Source organism: Panthera uncia, chromosome E1 (assembly GCF_023721935.1).
Source record: "Panthera uncia isolate 11264 chromosome E1, Puncia_PCG_1.0, whole genome shotgun sequence".
In the NCBI taxonomy this organism is placed as follows: domain Eukaryota; kingdom Metazoa; phylum Chordata; class Mammalia; order Carnivora; family Felidae; genus Panthera; species Panthera uncia.
In genome coordinates, this window is record NC_064814.1 from 44446839 (window position 1) to 44464409 (window position 17571).

Genomic DNA, 17571 nt, shown 5'->3' on the forward strand with positions numbered 1-17571 from the left:
TGTCAGTTGGTAAGGAAGTGCTCAAAGGGAGAGGGGATCCTGTCAAAAGGCTGGCAGAAATCTTACACTTGCCAATCTAAGATAATTTATAAACCACAATAAAAATGCAAACAGATTACAACCTGTTGAATAAAATAGGAGTTCGTAAGTCTGTACTGAATAAATGAATACATGGGGGGAAGATAAAGGTTCTTCTTAACATAGAATGCCATCTAATAAATGTAGAAGGAATGATGGAATAGAAATTTGCCATTTGGTAATCATCACAATATTAGCTCATGCAGGAAACATCAATGGGTGCTTTGACTGCTCTAACAAATTAACACAAACTTAGTGGTTGAAAACAACAGAAATTATTCCCCCTGGAGGTTGGAAGTTGAAATCAGTTTCACTGGGCTGAGATCCTGGTGTTGACAGGGGCATGCTCCCTCTGGAAGCTGTCTGGAAGAATCCATTCTTTCCCTCTTCCAGCTTCTGGTGGTTGTTAGAATTCCTTGGCTTTTTGGTGCATCAGCCCAGTCTCTGCCTCCATGGTCACATTGCCTTCTGTCTGTTTCAGATCTGCCTCCCTCTTAAAGGATACATGTCATTCCTTTTAGGGCTCATCTGAGGATTCAGGAATAATCTTGCCATTTCAGTCATTAACTTCATCATATTTGCAAAGTCCTTTGTTGTCCCGCTCACAGGTTTCAGGGGTTAGGACGTGGATATCTTTTGGTGTGGGGGATTCAGTCTACCGCAGATGCTGAAACAAGTGGTGAAAGTTTGCAGAGTGACAAGTTTTTTTATGGGGTTAAAGTACTTCCCTACAACATAATTACTAATTGTAAATGGAACAGAGTCAACTTCATAGTGGAGGAACCTGGCAGACAGTACCTTATTCCAGTGATTAAGGTTAACATTACAAGTAATGGGACAAATAGAAATCGTGTATTACCTGATAAGATGCAATGAGAATAACACAGCATCACTAATAGTATATTTTTGCGAAAGATACATAATCTATATCTAATCGTGAAGAAACCTCAGGTAAATTAAGGGATATTCTACAAAATAAGGGACCTCTGATTTTCAAATCTCAAGCATGAAAGTAAAAAAATTGTGTACACTGAAAGACTGTTCCAGATTGAAGGAGTCTTAAGAGATTTGATAATTAAATATAACAAGTGATCCTGGTCTGGATTATTAAGGACATCATTTAGACAGTTGATAAAACTTAAAGAGGTTCTGTGGATTATGGAAAAATTCTTTCATTATGTTTCAAGTTCAGTGACTTAACCAGGCTATGTCTTTTTTTTTTAATGTTTATTTTTGAAAGAGCAGAAACAGAGCATGAGTGGGGAGGGTCAGAGAGAGGGAGATACAGAACTTGAAGCAGGCTGCAGGCTCCAAGCTGTCAGCACAGAGCCCGATGTGGGACTGGAACTCAAAAACTGTGAGATGACCTGAGCTGAAGTAGGATGCTTAACCTCTTAACTGACTGAGCCATCCATGTGCCCTTTAACCAGGCTGTGTCTTAATGTCCATTGTTCTTCCTTTTTTTTTTTTTTTTCTGGTCCATGGTATGCCCTTTCAGTCTGCAGATTTATTTCTTTTCAATTAAATCTTTCTGTGTGTTATTCCTTAATGCTGTTTTCTATTTCATTTGGTTCTAGTTTTTATTTACAGTGTGGATAACTGTCTTCCCTTTGTGTCTTCAGTTTGTTTTAGTTTATTTTCTAATGCATATGTTGGATTAAGTCAAGATTTTCCAACATACTAGTAGTTCAGTTTTTAGCTTTCTCCTTGCTGTCTCTTGGTGTTTATAATCTTTAAGTGTTAGATGTATAATGGTATTACTTTTGTTCTGTTTTTGTCTTAAGTTCCTTTTTCTTCTCAATCTCTCATCTCATCTTTTGAGTTTTATTTTATTGAATAGTCTTATTTTCCAAATCTCTGTTGGGAAGTATTATTCCCTTTCTTGGCTTATGCTTTCTTCTAGATTGGATTCTCTAACTGTCTCTGCCTTTTTTGTTCCTCGTATTTTTATACGTTTTTGCATGTTGCGTTGTTGCCATGTCATTTCTTTTTATCTTTTTCATGCTTAATGTGGATGGTTCTGTCCGACTTCATATTTGCTCCGACATAGTTTAAGCTGGATACATCTCTTTGCCAACCTTCCCACTTGGGATCTATTATCTTCCACTCCAGGCTACCTTTGAGTGCTTGAGTGGTGCTTTTTATCCACTTTTCTGTCCTCTGGGGTATGGTTATGGGAGAAGATGGAGTGCTGTGCTGGGGTTGAGTGCAACAACTTAGGCTTGGTTCTCTACCGTCAGGGATAGAGTTTCAGTCCCACGGGCTTTGCTTCATTCTACCATCTCAGGATGGTGGCATGTCTTGTACTCTTTCCTGCCTCTGTTGATAATCTGTGTCCATACATCCCAGCTTATTTACCCCTTATTTTTTGATGGACATTTAGCTTTATTCCAAACTGGGCTTTAGCAATCATCCTTGCAAGTTTATCTTTATGTGTTCGTGCTATTACTTCTGAAGAGCAGATTGCTTGAGTTAGTGTTGTGGGGGCCAAACAACGTCTCTTAACAGAAAATATACCAATTAATACACCCAGTAACTTTGTGTAAGAGTGCTTCTGAATAAACAAATCCAAGGAAACAAATTAGTGGTTCTGCACGGGTGGGGAAATGGAGTGGTGTGTGAATGATATCTCAAAAACCTGTTACGAAAGAAAGAAAGAAAAAGAAAGAAAGAAAGAAAGAAAGAAAGTTCCCCTTAACCTTGTCAACATATTGGATACTACTAATTTTTTTTAAATGTTTATTTTTGAAAGAGAGACACAGTGCGAGTGGGGGAGGGACAGAGAGACAGACAGAGACAGAATCCAAAGCAGGCTCCAGGCTCTGAGCTGTCAGCACAGAGCCTGACGTGGGGCTCGAATTCACGAGCTGTGAGATCATGACCTGAGCCCAAGTCAGATACTTAACCAACTGAGCCACCCAGGTGCCTGTATGCTACTAATTTTTAAAAAATAATTGTTAATTATCATTACTTTAATTTACATTTCCATATTCGTGAGCTCAAATGTCTTTTCAGGTACTTGTTTATTCTTTGTAGTTCTTTTCTGAATAGCTTTTTATATATGTACTTTGTGCATGTTTTTGTTTTGTGGGAGATCTTTGTAAACCAGGGATATCAACTATTTTTTAGCTGTTTCAAATATTTTATCCCACTTTATCATAACTTGCTTATGGTGTCTTGTGATACAGCATTTAAAACTATTTTTAATTTTTTTAATTTTTAAAAATTTTAGAGCAGGGAAGGGGCAGAGGGAGAGGGAGAGAGAGAATCTCAAGCAGTCTCCACGCCTGGCACAAAGCCTTACACGAGGCTTGAACTCGTGAACCGTGGGATCATGACCTGAGCTGAAATCAAGAGTGGGACACTTAACCAGCTGAGCCACCCAGGTGCCCCAGTAAATAAACTTTACAAAAAAAAAAAGAAATGGTATTTGAGATGAGAGCAAAAAATGAGTACTAGCTGACGGCAGAATGAGAGAAGGTCATCACAGTGAGCAGCATATACAAAGGCTTTGTGGCAGGAGAGAGGGTGGCAAGAGAAAACATGGCATATACCAGGAATTGAAAGCAAACAGAACTGCTGGAGAGCAGTGTTTCTGGGAAGTGGTATGAGATGAACTAGAAAGAGATTAGCAAGACCAGATCCCACAGAGCCTGTAGGGCGTGTGAAAGGTTTTAGTTTTGGGCTAAGGTTCTTGGGAAGTTATTGAAAGGTTTTAATTAGAGTTAAAGATAGGTAAAAGAACTATAAGTTCTTAGATCATAATTACATTAAAAAATAGCTACAGTTGTAATGGTTTTCGCTGGGAAAAGGTAATTGTTTAGATGGGTATATGTTTCTGAAAACAGATCATCTGTTGTTGTGCCATACATTATTGTGTTTAATCTAAATTCTGATTGTGTCATTTACTCCTTGATGGTACGGTTTGTGGTAAGGGCACTGCATTTTAATTAAAGGACTAGATGGAAAATGAAAATCCTGCAATCATAAAAAGCCTTGATAATGATACAGTGAAAGATTAAGGGAAATATTTACATAGGAATTGATATCATATATTTCTCACGTTATTCAGTAATGAAAACCTGTTGACAAACGGAAATAGTTTTATCAAAATGATTATTGGGGGAGAGCTTTTTAAGTAGCTTGTCATTTGAAGGGTTCTGAATTGATTTTTTCTAACTTGTTTCTATTTCTTTGCGTTTGTAGGAGAGTAATTATTTTGATGGAGTTAGACATTTTGAAATCAGCTGAAGCAGTTGGATTAAAGATTGGCAATCCCGTGCCCTATAATGAAGGTAAAAGGCTTTTTTATAGGTTGTAGCACTCGATAGAATACCTCTTTATAGATCCAGAATTCTACCTTTTGGTTTCAGTTTGATTTGTTAGTCTTACTAAAAACTCATGATTTGGAGGTTTAGGAACCAGGTTATTCTTTCAGGTTTTTTAGTACGGAAGAAATGATGGTAGGACTCCAAAAGGAAAACTCTCTCTGTTTTTCTCAACACACAACTTCCTTCATACTTCTGGCTTGTCTGTTACCAAAAGTGTGGGGTTTGTCTCACACTAAACAATTCTCTAATTCTCTGTGGACGAAAGCCGGTTGTCCTACAGTTCCAGTTGAGTTCTGATACTACCTATCCAAAGTTAGCTTCAGATTCCATAGATAAAGACAGAGTCCCGCAAGGCTGCCTCCGCACCCCTCCACCCCAGTTCAGATGCCAATCAAAAGTCTAGGTAGTTCCCTCTGCTTCTGACCAACTGGCTGTAATTGAAGGTTCCCACAATCCCCTCCTCAGGTTCCATTAGATTAATGAGCTAGAGTGGTTCATAGAACTCAGAGAACAGCCAGATGGGAGAGATGCATTGGACAAGGTGTGTGGGAGGGGTACAGAGCTTCCGTACTCTCTCGGGGTGCACTGTCCTCCCCGTGCCTCCATGTGTTCACCAACAGAAGTGCCCCAAACCCCATCCTTTTGGGTTTTCATGGAGGCCTCCATAGACATGTTGGATTACATCATTGGTTGTTGGGTGATTGGTTCCACCTCCAACCTCTCTCCTTTCCCCAGAGGTGGGGAGTGAGTGCTAAAAGTTCCAACTCTCATCACATGGTTGGTTCCCCTGGCAACCATCCCCATTGTTAGGAGCTTTACAGAAGTCACTGTGTTGATACTTAGTGTGGTTGAAATGGGCTTTTTATAAATAAGATACCCTTAATTCCTCTTATTACTTAGGAAGTTGTAAGGGTTTTGAGAGCTCTGTGCCAGGAACCATGAATGAAGGTCAAAAAAATATTTCTTATGTATCACAATATCACAAGCTTGCATTAGGAAAAGAGGGAAAATGAAAGAATAGAAAAAAGTCCCACTTACAATAGATTAAAAATAACAAATACATTGAAGTGTTAATGAGAAATGTGCTTTCTTTTTTTTTTTAATTTTTAAAAAAGTGTTTTATTTAGTTTTGAGAGAGAGACAAACAGGAAGAGTTGGGGGGTGGGCAGAGAGAAGGAGACACAATCTGAAGCAGGCTCCAGGCCCCAAGCTGTCAGCACAGAGCCCTGTGTGGGGCTCAAACTCAACAAACCATGAGATCATGACCTGAACTGCAGACGAAAGCTCAACCGACTGAGCCACCCAGGTGCCCTAACAGATGTACTTTCTTAAGATCATTCTTATGCACATTTTTGGTTTTATTTTATTTTTGTTTTTAAAAAATGTAAAGCAGGGGCACCTGGCTGTCGGTAGAACAATCAACTCTTGATCTCGAGGTTGTGAGTTTGAGCCCTACGTTGGGTGTAGACGTTATTAAAAATAAAATCTTCAGGGGTACCTGGGTGGCTCAGTCGGTTAAGTGCCTGCCTTCAGCTCAGGTCATGATCTCACAGTTCATGAGTTCAACCCCCACATTGGCCTCCACTGTCAGTGAAGAGCTCGCTCTAGGTCCTCTGTCCCCCTATCCCTCTCTCTGCCCCTGCCCTGCTCATGCACTGTCACTCTCTCGCTCACTCTCTCAAAAAAAAAGTAAAAAATAAAATCTTTAAAAATAAATAAAAAATGTAAAGCGTGTAATCGGTACTTTTTTGATAGCTCACCACACCCAGTAGTTTTTAAAATAATTTCTGTGTTTATTGCCAGGCCATGAATAAACTCCCTGAAGGTGCAGACCATATTTTGTTCTTTGTTGTGTCCCTCATGCCTAACTTTTATTTTTCTTTATTTTTCATTTTTATTAAATAAAATGCAAAACAGTGGCCACCCACCTTTTTGCACCTCTGTGATCAGAGGCAGCTTTCAGAGCACAGATCCCCAGTATTTGGAGGACAAGGTCCTTTTTGCCTACCTCGTTTCTCCAAAACTGTGTGCACAATGCTTTAGGAAAATGTGCACAGGGGCTCCTGGGTGGCTCAGTCAGTTAAGCATCCGACTTTGGCTCAGGTCATGATCTCACGGTTTGTGAATTCAAACCCTGCATTGGGCTCTGTGCTGACAGCTCAGAGCCTGGAGCCTGCTTCAGATTCTGTGTCTCCTTTTCTCTCTGCCCTTCTTCTGCTCACGCTCTGTCTCCCTCTCAAAAATAAATAAACATGGGGGAGAAAAAAAGGAAAAGGTGCACAGCTAGCTGCCTGCCATTTAGCTGAGGGCCCAGAGGTAGGTAGCTGTTACTGTGCTAAGAGCTGAAATTGACTGTAATTTGCCATCCAGATCTTCTCCTGGAAGTTGCAAGCCTTCAGGAGACTCCCAAATTCCAAAATAGTTGTATCAGACAGATTCCGCCAGTGCAATTATAGTTTAGGTTAAGAGATAGATTCCTGGTACTTCCTAAACAGTGATTATCTGTTGATAATGAGTTTTACTTTCTTGTGAAAATATATAGAAAAGCACAATGAAATCAGAATGATTTAATTACTTTAAACGAGAGACAATGATAATTCTAGAAAAAGACAAAGAATTGTAAATCACTGACCCTGTTAAAGGAAGTGGCTCATCTGTCCCTCTACCAAGTCTAATAAAAATAAAATTAAAAATAATTAGTTAAATAAAAAGGGGTGCCTGGCTGGCTCAGTCGGTAGAGCATGTGACTCTTGATTTCAGGATCATGAGTTTGAGCCCTATGCAGGGCATAGAACCTACTTTAGGAAAAAAAAAAAAAAAGTAAAGCCTCCCTGTTCACCAAAATAAATTTCCAGATTTGTTTTAAAAATTAGAAAATAAGGGTGCCTGGGTGGCTCAGTTGGTTAAGCGTCTCGCAGTTTATGACTTCAAGCCTCGCATCAGGCTCTGTGCTGACAACTCAGAGCGTGCAGCCTGCTTTGCATTCTGTGTCTCCCTGTCTCTCTGCCCCTCCCCTCCTCACACTCTGTCTCTGTCTCTGTCTCTGTCTCTCTCTCTCTCTCTCTCAAAAACAAACATTTAAAAAAGAAAATGAAACCATCAAAAATAATAAAGAGGATGGGGCTGCATACGGATTGGGATAATTCACAATGAATACATGATTACATTGAAATAAGATTTCATATGGTAAAAGTAGGAAAGTATGTAAACTTAAACTAGGATAAAATACTTATGGAAGATAAGACTGATAGAGGCACCTGGCTGGCTCAGTCAGTAGAGTATGTGATTCTTGATCTCAGGATCATAAATTTGAGCCTCACATTGGAGGTAGAGTTTACTTAAAAACAAAACAAAACAAAAAACAAAACAAATAGCCAATACATAACAAAAAATATTTAGCCTTACTGGTTGTTTTTGTCTTGTTCCTGGTCTTAGGGAGATAGCATTGTCTTTTTCCATTAAGTATTATGTTAGCTGTAGGTTTTCATATATATATATTTTTTTTTATCATTATGAAGATGTTTACTTTTAATTCCTAGTTTGCTGAGGGTTTTTATCAGGAATAGAATGGTGAATATTTTGTCCAGTGTTTTTTTCGGTGTCTATTGATGATTGTATGGTTTTTCTTTTTTATTGGTTAATATGGTGAGTTACATTCAATGATTTTTGAATGCTAAACCAATTTGTGGTTTCCGGGATATGTTATGTCATCATGATCTATTAATACTTTTTATATATTGTTGGATCTCATTTTCTGAATTTGCTTGATTTAACAAACCAACTTGATTTTGTGTAGAATTTTTACATCTATATTATGAGGGACATTTGTCTATTATTTTCTTGTGATACCTTTTGTCTAATTTTGTTGTCATAGTAATCCTGGCCTTACAGAATGAATTAGAAAGTGTTCCCTCTTAAATTTTCTACAGTAGTTCATGTGGAATTATTACTTTTTACTTAAATGTTCAGTAGAGTTTACCAGTGAAGCCATCTGGGACTGATATATTTTTTAGAAAGGTTTTTAAACTACAAATGCAATTTCTTTAACAGATACATATAGGGTTATCCAGATAATCTATTCCCTTTTGAGTGAGCTGTAGTAGATTGTGTTTTAAGGAATTTGACCATGTCATTTAAGTTGTTGGGTTTAATGGCCTCTATAAAAGTAAATAGTCTTGGGGTGCCTGACTGGCTCAGTCAGTAGAGCATGTGACTCTTGATCTCGGGGTTATAAATTCGAGACCCACTTTGGGTGTAGAGATTACTTAAAAATAAAGTCTTTTAAATAAATAAATAACGGTAAGTAGCCTAAAAACCCCAATTAAGTGGCAGAAATTATCAGATTCAATCAAATAAATGTAGTATTAGCCTTTTGGTGTCTGTGAAAGGCTGTAGTGATGTCATTTCTCTCATACTTGATATTCATAATTTGTATTCTTTTTTTTCCCCATGATCAGTCTGGCTAGATGATTTATCAATTTTGTTAATCTTTCCAAAGAACCACCTTTTGGTTTCATTGATTTTTTTCCTCTTTTTATATTTTCTATATTACTTTGATTTAAAAAACGTTTTTTTTTTTAAGTTCATTTATTTATTTTGAGAGAGCACAAGCTGGGGAGGGGCAGAGAGAGAGGGAGAATCCTAAGCAGGCTGCACGCTGTCAGATGACCTGGGGCTCCATTTCATGAAACTGTGAGATCATGACCTGAGCTGAAGTCAAGATTCAGTGCTTAATGGTCTGAGCCACCCAGGTGCTCCTATGCATTGATCTTTAATGTTTCCTTTCCTCTGTTTATTTTGGGCTTAATATGTTCTTTCTCACCATTTCTTTAGATGAATGCTGGCTCATTGATTATGAACTTTCTTCTTTTCTAAAATTAGAGGCATTTGGTGTTACGAATTTACCCCTAAGCACTGCTTTAACAATGTCAAGCACATTCTGGTGTTACAAGTTTTATTCCATTCAGAGTACTTTCTGGGGTGCCTGGGTGGCTCAGTCAGTTAGGCATCCTACTCTTGATTTTGGCTTAGGTCGTGGTCTCACCTTTCGTGAGATTGAACCCCAGGTCGGGCTCTGCTGACAACGCAGAGCCTGCTTGGGATTTTCTCTCTGCGCTTCCCCTGCATGGATGCACACGCACGCTCTCTCTCAAAATAAATAAACTTGAAAAAAGAGTCAAATGGTTTTGTGTACACTTTAAAACAAAACCAAGTAAATAACATTTCCCTGCCTTATTTTTCTTTGGCCTCTAACTCCTGTCCAAAGGCAGTCTTTTCAAATTTTAAGCTATTTCTTCCATATTTTTCCCCATATTTATTTCCATATTTTTAAATAACATTTATGCTGTTCTTTCTTGATTTTTCAGTGTAGACATTTATTTGTTTACTGACTTCACACTATGGTGAAGTCAGTAACATATAGTTACTGTATTAACATACAGTGTTCTATTATTTTCAGGCGTACAATATAGTGATTTCAGGTGTAAAATATAGTGTACAATTCTATACATTACCCAGTGCTCATCATGATAAGTGTGCTCTTAATCCCCACCTCTTTTATCCATCTTCCCACCCACCACCCTCTGGTAACCATCAGTTTGTTCTCTATAGTTAAGAGTCTGTTTTCTGGGTTGTCCCTTTTTTTCTTGATTTGTTTTGTTTCTTAAGTTCCACATATGAGTGAGATGATATTTGTCTTTCTCTGACACACTTATTTTACTTAGCCTTGTACTCTCCAGCTCAATCCATGGTGTTGCAAATGGCAAGATTTTATTTTATTTTTTTATGGCTGAATAATGCCACCTTTTCTTTATCCCTTCATCTATCAATGGACACTTGGACTCTTTCCATAATTTGGCTATTGTAAATAATGCTGCAATAGGCATAGGGGTGCATGTATCTTTTCGAATTAATGTTTTCATATTAATGTTTTCATAATGGTAAATGTCCAGTAGTGGAAATACAGGATCATATTGGAGTTTTATTCTTTTTTTTTTTTTTTTTTAATTTTTAAGTTTTATTTTCTACGTGTTAACATGCTTATTAATGCACTTTATTTTTTTAGGTTTATTTATTTATTTTTTAGAGAGAGAGAGAGAGAGAGAGAGAGAGAGAGAGAGAATTCCAAGCAGGCTCCATGCTGTTGGTGCAGAACTGGACACAGGGCTTGACCCCACAAACTGTGAGATCATGACCTGAGCCAAAATCAAGAGTCAGATGCTTAACCAACTGAGCCCCTCAGGCGCCCCAGATGCAGACTTTAATCTGATAAAGTCTGCCCCTAATCAGACTGTTGATTATTTCCATTTGTAATTGGTTAAATCAGAGAAAAAAAAATTAATTAATTTTTAATATATGCCATCAAAAATAAATATTCACTTAATGTGATCGTATCTGTTTTATGATATCAAAACATTTTTTCCTCCCCAAGTAAAGATTCTAAGTAAATATGAAATTTCTTCTAATGAAAAAAGTTACGCCTTATCAGCTGTTGAGCTTACAAAACAATACAGGGGATTGCTACCAGCACACTTACTGTAAGAGGAAAGTATGTCCAATGAAAAGGAAATTTAAAATATGACATTAAACTTGTATAAAAATTTTAGCAACGCCTTTACTTCATTTACTTTTAACTTTTCCATAAATACCAGAAAAGAAATTGGACAGTTTATAATGAAACGTAGAAAAATTTCTTTTTCCATAAAGCAAACTTACTCATTGTCTTTCCCTGTGGCTCCTCCTTCCAGTCCTCCTCCACTGTGCTAAAGAGCTATTGAGTTCTTCCAGATTTTTGATTAGACAGGTGGTTTCCAAGCCGACTGGGCTTTCTAGGTACATAGTTCCTGCACGGGGTTTTCCAGTCACTTGTCCAGCTTTGAAAATATCTCGGCCCGTTCATGTTCCACATGCTTTGTTCATGGGATGGGTAGAGCTTTGAGAAGCACAGTATCCCCCAGTGTGCACTGCTGAAGAGCATTGTGAGCAGAGTAGATTTTTCACTGATTAAAATACTTTAATAAGTAGAGATCCAAAACGAGCCTCGTCACTCTCACTTTAGCTATTTTTTGCATTGTATTGATGTTCCAGTGACCTTCCCCATTGATACTATGTGGCTTTGGTCACCTCCCAGCTCTCTTTTCTTGGCACTTGTTCTGGTAGTTCTATTTTTAATATTTTGACCCTCCCAATTGTCTTCCACAGTAGCTGCACCAGCTTTCAATCCTACCGACAATGCACACAGATTCCTTTTTTCTCTAAGTTCTCACCAACACCTGTTGTTTCTTGTGTTGTTGATTTTAGCCGTTCTGATAGGTGTGAGGTGACATCTCATTGTAATTCTGATTTGCATTTCCCTGATGATGAGTGATGTTGAGCATCTTTTCATGTCTGTTGGCCATCTGAATGTCTTCTTTGGAAATATGTCTTTTCGTGTTTGCTGCCCATTTTTAATTGGATTATTTGTTTTTCATTATCAGTTAATTTTTTAAATGTTTTTTTAATGTTTTTATTTGTTTTTGAGAGAGACAAACAGAGTGTGAGCAAGAGGGCCAGAGAGAGAGAGGGAGGCACAGACTCTAAAGTAGGCTCCATGCTCAGAGCTGTCAGCACAGAGCCTTACATGGGGCTCAAACTCGTGAACCATGAGATCACGACCTTAGCCGAAGTCAGACGCTTAACGGACTGAGCCACCCAGGTGCCCCATCAGTGAATTATTTAACTAAATCTGAAGAGATGATGATCAGTCATGAATATTTGGAAAAGAATTTCTGACACAATTTATGAGAAATACATATGTTTAAGGAAATGTATGGAATAATTTTAAGAGCTTATATAATTTATTAAGTTAATAGTTTTTATTAGCTATTTTAATTATAAACATGATGTTTAAAAATTTTAAATGGGAGTGCCTGGATGTCTCAGTTGGTTAAGTGTCCAACTTTGGCTCAGGTCTTGGTCTCACGGTTTGTGAGTTCATACCCTGCATCAGGCTCTCTGCTGTCAGCATGGAGCCCACTTTGGATCTTTTGTCTCTCTCCCCTGCACCTCAAAAATAAATATACACATACAAAAATTAAAAATGACTTTTCAGCTGGTCAGTATAAAGGATGCCAAAAGTTGTATATATGACTTACCTTATTTAAAGTTTTCCATTATGTATTTCTTTCTCTTTCCCAATTGATTTCACAGTAGGAAATTAAATAGGTGTTTGGTTTTTTGGTTTTTTTTTTTTTAATTTAATTTTTTATTTTTTAAAATATACATCCAAATTAGTTAGCATGTAGTGAAACAATGATTTCAGGAGTAGATTCCTTAATGCCCCTTACCCATTTAGCCCATCCGCCTCCCACAACCCCTCCAGTAACCCTCAGTTTGTTCTCCATATTTATGAGTCTCTTCTGTTTTGTCCCCCTCCCTGTTTTTATATTATTTTTGTGTCCCTTCCCTTAGGTTCATCTGTTTTGTCTCTTAAAGTCCTCATATGAGTGAAGTCATATGATTTTTGTCTTTCTCTGACTAATGTCACTTAGCATAATACCCTCCAGTTCCATCCACGTAGTTGCAAATGGCAAGATTTCTTTTGATTCTTTTTGATTGCTGAGTAATACTCCATTGTATACATACACCACATCTTTTTTATCCATTCATCCATCCATGGACATTTGGGCTCTTTCCATACTGTGGCCATCGTTGATAGTGCTGCTATAAACATTGGGGTGCATGTGTCCCTTCGAAAGAGCACACCTGTATCCCTTGGATAAATGCCTAGTAGTGCAATTGCTGGGTCGTAGGGTAGTTCTAGTTTTAGTTTTTTGAGGCACCTCCATACTGTTTTCCAGAGTGGCTGCACCAGCTTGCATTCCCAATAGGTGTTTGTTTTTAACTTAGAGAAATAACTGTTCTGGTTAAAATTAAACCGTTTCTGTTGGTCCTAATAAAGAAAGGTGCTTAGGTGGTTTCTACTAAAGTACACTAATTCACTGTCTAAATTTAAACTTATCAAGCATAATTCTTCAATTTATCATTAATCAAAAATTACTAGTCAAGCTTTTGCTTAAGAAAGATAAATGTGATCCCAGTAATTTTTGTGCTAGAAGCAAACTGCATCCTGTCCTTGTTTTCCTATCTGGGACTCAGTTCTGGTCTTCACCTCAGTGGAGTTAATGGAAAGGAAAGGAAAGTTTGAGATGCTCAGGCCTGCTGCACAATCACAGAACGTTAAGAGATAGAAGGAACTGTTATAGAGATCAGTTTAGAGATCAGTTTATGTGTTAATCATAAGACAGAATGAAAGTGAAGGAGGTGATAAGTGACTTGGCCAAGATTGCAGAGCAAGTTAAAAATTACACAGCAGGTGAGTCGCTTCAACAGATGAGACTCATTATTCCTGATTTCCAGGTGAAGATGCTTTCCACTGTACCCAGACCTTCAAAGATTAACCTTCATATCAAAATTTTTGCCTATTACGAAAATTGTATTTTAGTTAATAGAGTGTGTGAGTTGAATCTATTATAGGAATGTTTCTGTGTGTATATATAATCAGAAGTAGTCTAATTCATGTTAGTATATTTGTCCATTAAAACATGTATAATTTTTTTTTTTTTAATTTATGTTGAGAGAAAGAGTGTGCCTGCACGAGTCGGGGGTGCAGAGAGGGGGGAGAGAGAGAATTCCAAGCAGGTTCCATGCTGTCAGCACAGAGCCTGATGTGGGGCTCAAACTCATGAACGATGAGATCATGACCTGAGCCAAAATCCTGAGTGGGACGCTTAACCAACTGAGCCACCCAGGTGCCCCCAAACTTGCATAATTTTAAAAATGGAAATATAATTAAGATAATCAGACATCTGTTTTTTATAAACATTAATTTCCTTGCAACTTTTGAATAGATAATTACATGTTTCCAAAGTGAAAAGTACAAAATTGTATATTTAGGGAAATCTTACTGCTACCCCTGCCGCCGGCTAATGTCATGTTTGTATCCACTGCTGACCTGTATAGGTAACCAATTTTAGTAGTTTCTTTTTATCTTTTGGGTGTTTCTTTATGCAAATATATACCAAATAAAAATATTATCTATTTTTATTCTGTGCTCCAGTTTGCTTACACAAAAGGTAGGATATTGTGTATATTATCTTACCTTTTTAAAAATTTTCTATGATTAAAAACATTTTTTTAATGTTTATTTATTTTTGAGAGAGAGGGAGAGAGAGAGCACAAGGAGGGGAGGGGCAGAGAGAGAGAGAAGCACAGAATCTGAAGCAGGCTCCAGGCTCTGAGCTGTCAGTGCAGAGCCTGACACAGGGCTTGAACCTATGAACTGTGGGATCATGACCTGAGCCAAAGTCGGATGCTTAACCAACTGAGCCACTCAGGTGCCCCTTCCCTTTTTTGATCCTGCTTTAAAAATTTTTTTTTAGCTTAGAGATATTTCCATGTATATACACTTAGAGATCTTCCTTATTTAAAAAACAAAACAAAACAATTAAAGAGTGTTCTGTTGTGTAGCTGTTCCATAGTGTAACCAGCCTTGTTACATTATGGCTTGTTTGCATGCTGTAGCAATGAAAACAGTACTGCAGCGAGTAACTTTGTACATACGTGGGTGTATTGACAGAGGTGGTTTGGTTGCCAGAAGTAAGATTGCCTGGATCAGTGGATAAATGCATCAGTGGTAGGTAGATATGGTAGGATTCCCCTCTGTAGCATGGTAACATTCTGCATTCCCACCAGCAGTGCATGAAAGTACTAGTTTCTTCTCAGCTGTACCAACAGAGTGCGTTATCAATCTTTTGAATTTTCACCAGTCTCATAGATGAAAGCTGACATCTCAGTGTAGTGTTTAATTTGTATTCGCAGCAAGATGAGCATCCTTTTAAATATTTGAGGGCTTTTGATTCTCTGTGAACTGTGTATCCTCCATTCTTCTTTTGGGTTGTTCGTCTTTTTCTTCTCCATTTTTAACAGTTCTTTAAAGAGTAGGGAGATTAGTCCTTTGTCTCTGATATGAGTTATAAAAAGCCTTCTTTACTTGGTTATGGTGGCTTTTTGCCACAAGCAATTTTTTTGTTGCTGTTTTTTATGAGGTTAAATTTTCCAGTCTTTTTTAAATGACTTTGGAAGTTTGAACCATCATTAGAAAGGTCTTTAGGGGTTCCTAGCTGGCTCAGCTGGTAGAGCATGCAACTCTTGATCTTGGGGTTGTGAGTTCAGGCCCCAGATTGGGTATGGAGCCTACCTAAAAACAATTTTTTTTTCATCAAAAAAAAAAAAACGAGGAAGGCCTTCCTTACTCCAAAGTTATTAAAGTATTCACCTTTTTTTTTTTTTTTTTTACATATATTTACTTTGAGAGAGAGAGGTCGGCAGCGGGACAGAGAGAGAGAGAGGGAGAGAAAATGCCAAGCAGGCTCTGAGCTGTCAGCACAGAGCCCAACGCGGGGCTCTAACCCACAAACTGAGATCAGGACCTGAGCTGAAGTTGAACGCTTAACCCACTGAGCCACCCAGGGGCCACCACCAACCTTCTACCTTTTACTATGGCCATTGAATATGTTCAAATGTTACTTAAAAAAAGATTTTTTTTTTTTAATGTTTATTTTTGAGAGCGAGAGAGACTGAACGCAAGCAGGGGAGGAGCAGAAAGAGAGGGAGAGAGAATCTGAAGCAGGCTCCAGGCTCCGAGCTGTACGCACAGGAGCAGGATATGGGGCTTGAACTCACTAACCGTGAGATCATCACCTGAGCCCGAAGTCTGACACTTAACTAAGCCACCCACGTGCCCCCATGTTTTATTCTAGTATCTACACAATTACATTTTCTATATTTAAATCATGATTGCCACTTCTGTCTTACAATTGGTTTCTTGATTTATGGTGTTTTGAGCTTCACTTTTCATGTAATTTGGAATTGATGGGTTTTCTCTGCTCCTTCAACTCACTAAAGATGTAGTCTCTATGTGGGGTGTTTGTGTGTAGAGTATGTATTCATTCTCCTTTATGCTCTGTATGATTTTTAGAAGTGGGAAAATTTGGTTAATTGTGCTTCTTCCAAAAATGGACCCTTCTAGATTTTAATGTTTACCTATACAAAACATAGTAATTTGGTACTTTAGATTGGAGAAGGGGGCACCTGGGTTAAGTCGGTTAAGCGTCTGACTCTTGGTTTCTGCTTTGGGTTTGTGAGTTCAAGCTCCACATTGGGCTCGGTGCTGGCAGCATGGAGCCTGCCTGGGATTCTGTCTGTCCCTCTCTCTCTGCCTCTCTCTCTCTCTAAAAATGAATAAGTAAACTTAAAAAATAAATAAATAAATTGGAGAAGGAAAGCTGAAGCTTATGTAGGTAATAAGTCCTAAAATCTTAAGTTGGAACATCACATTTGTTTTGCAGTAGTAAAGTTCTGTTAAAATGAGCACATTGGTTATCTTCTCAAGCTTTCAGGACAAAACAGTGTTTAGCATCTCTATGAAATCTTTGGATGCAGAAGGGTTGAGGGAGAGATCATTGTGCCCAACTTTATCACCTTTGTCCAGATTTCTAATGTTTTTTATGTTGTATTTAATTGAGTGGTTGCTGTGGACATTTTGTGTTTCAGGGGAAAAGTATTTGAGATAAAGCTGGAGTTGAAAGGGTTGAAAGGTAATTATCGCTTGGGGTCAGGACTATAGAACTAGCGGAAAAACTCCTTTGTCTCAATAGTCCATTCCACTCGCTCTTCTTTTTCTTCAGGGCCTGTTAAAGTGCAGAGGGATGAGGGAAGATTTTGCTGTCCAGGATTATTTGCTATTGAATTTCATTGTAACCAGATCAATAACACTTTGTTACTTGGACCATGGTGGAAATAGCTTTGTTACAGTGGCTATTGCATTGTGGTGTATTTCACACAAATGGTTTCTAATTGTCTATTGTGAAGGCAAGGAAACTGTTACTAGTGAGGAGAGAAGTAAAGTTAGATTTGTATCCTCCAAGCACTTAACCCAGAACCTGTGACATATCAGGTGAGCTGTGAAATTAATTGACTAAACCCAACTGGGAAATAGGCAGAGGAATTACAAAATGTGCATTGAAATTGTTTGGAACTAGTACCACATTAAGTACAGATACTTAACAGAATTTTCCAAACATGAGAAATAAAACTTCAAACGTAATTCATGTTTCATATAATA

At 38.0% G+C, this 17571-nt stretch overlaps 1 protein-coding gene across 2 annotated transcripts in view; it reads left to right on the forward strand.

The window, feature by feature from the left end:
• Nucleotides 1-17571, forward strand: part of RPA1 (replication protein A1) — a 74169-nt gene that overhangs the window by 25405 nt on the left and 31193 nt on the right. For both annotated transcript variants that reach the window (XM_049636751.1, XM_049636752.1), the window contains one exon: nt 4285-4373. In XM_049636751.1, the coding sequence (XP_049492708.1) occupies nt 4285-4373 (89 nt within the window). The remainder of the gene's footprint in view (nt 1-4284; nt 4374-17571) is intronic.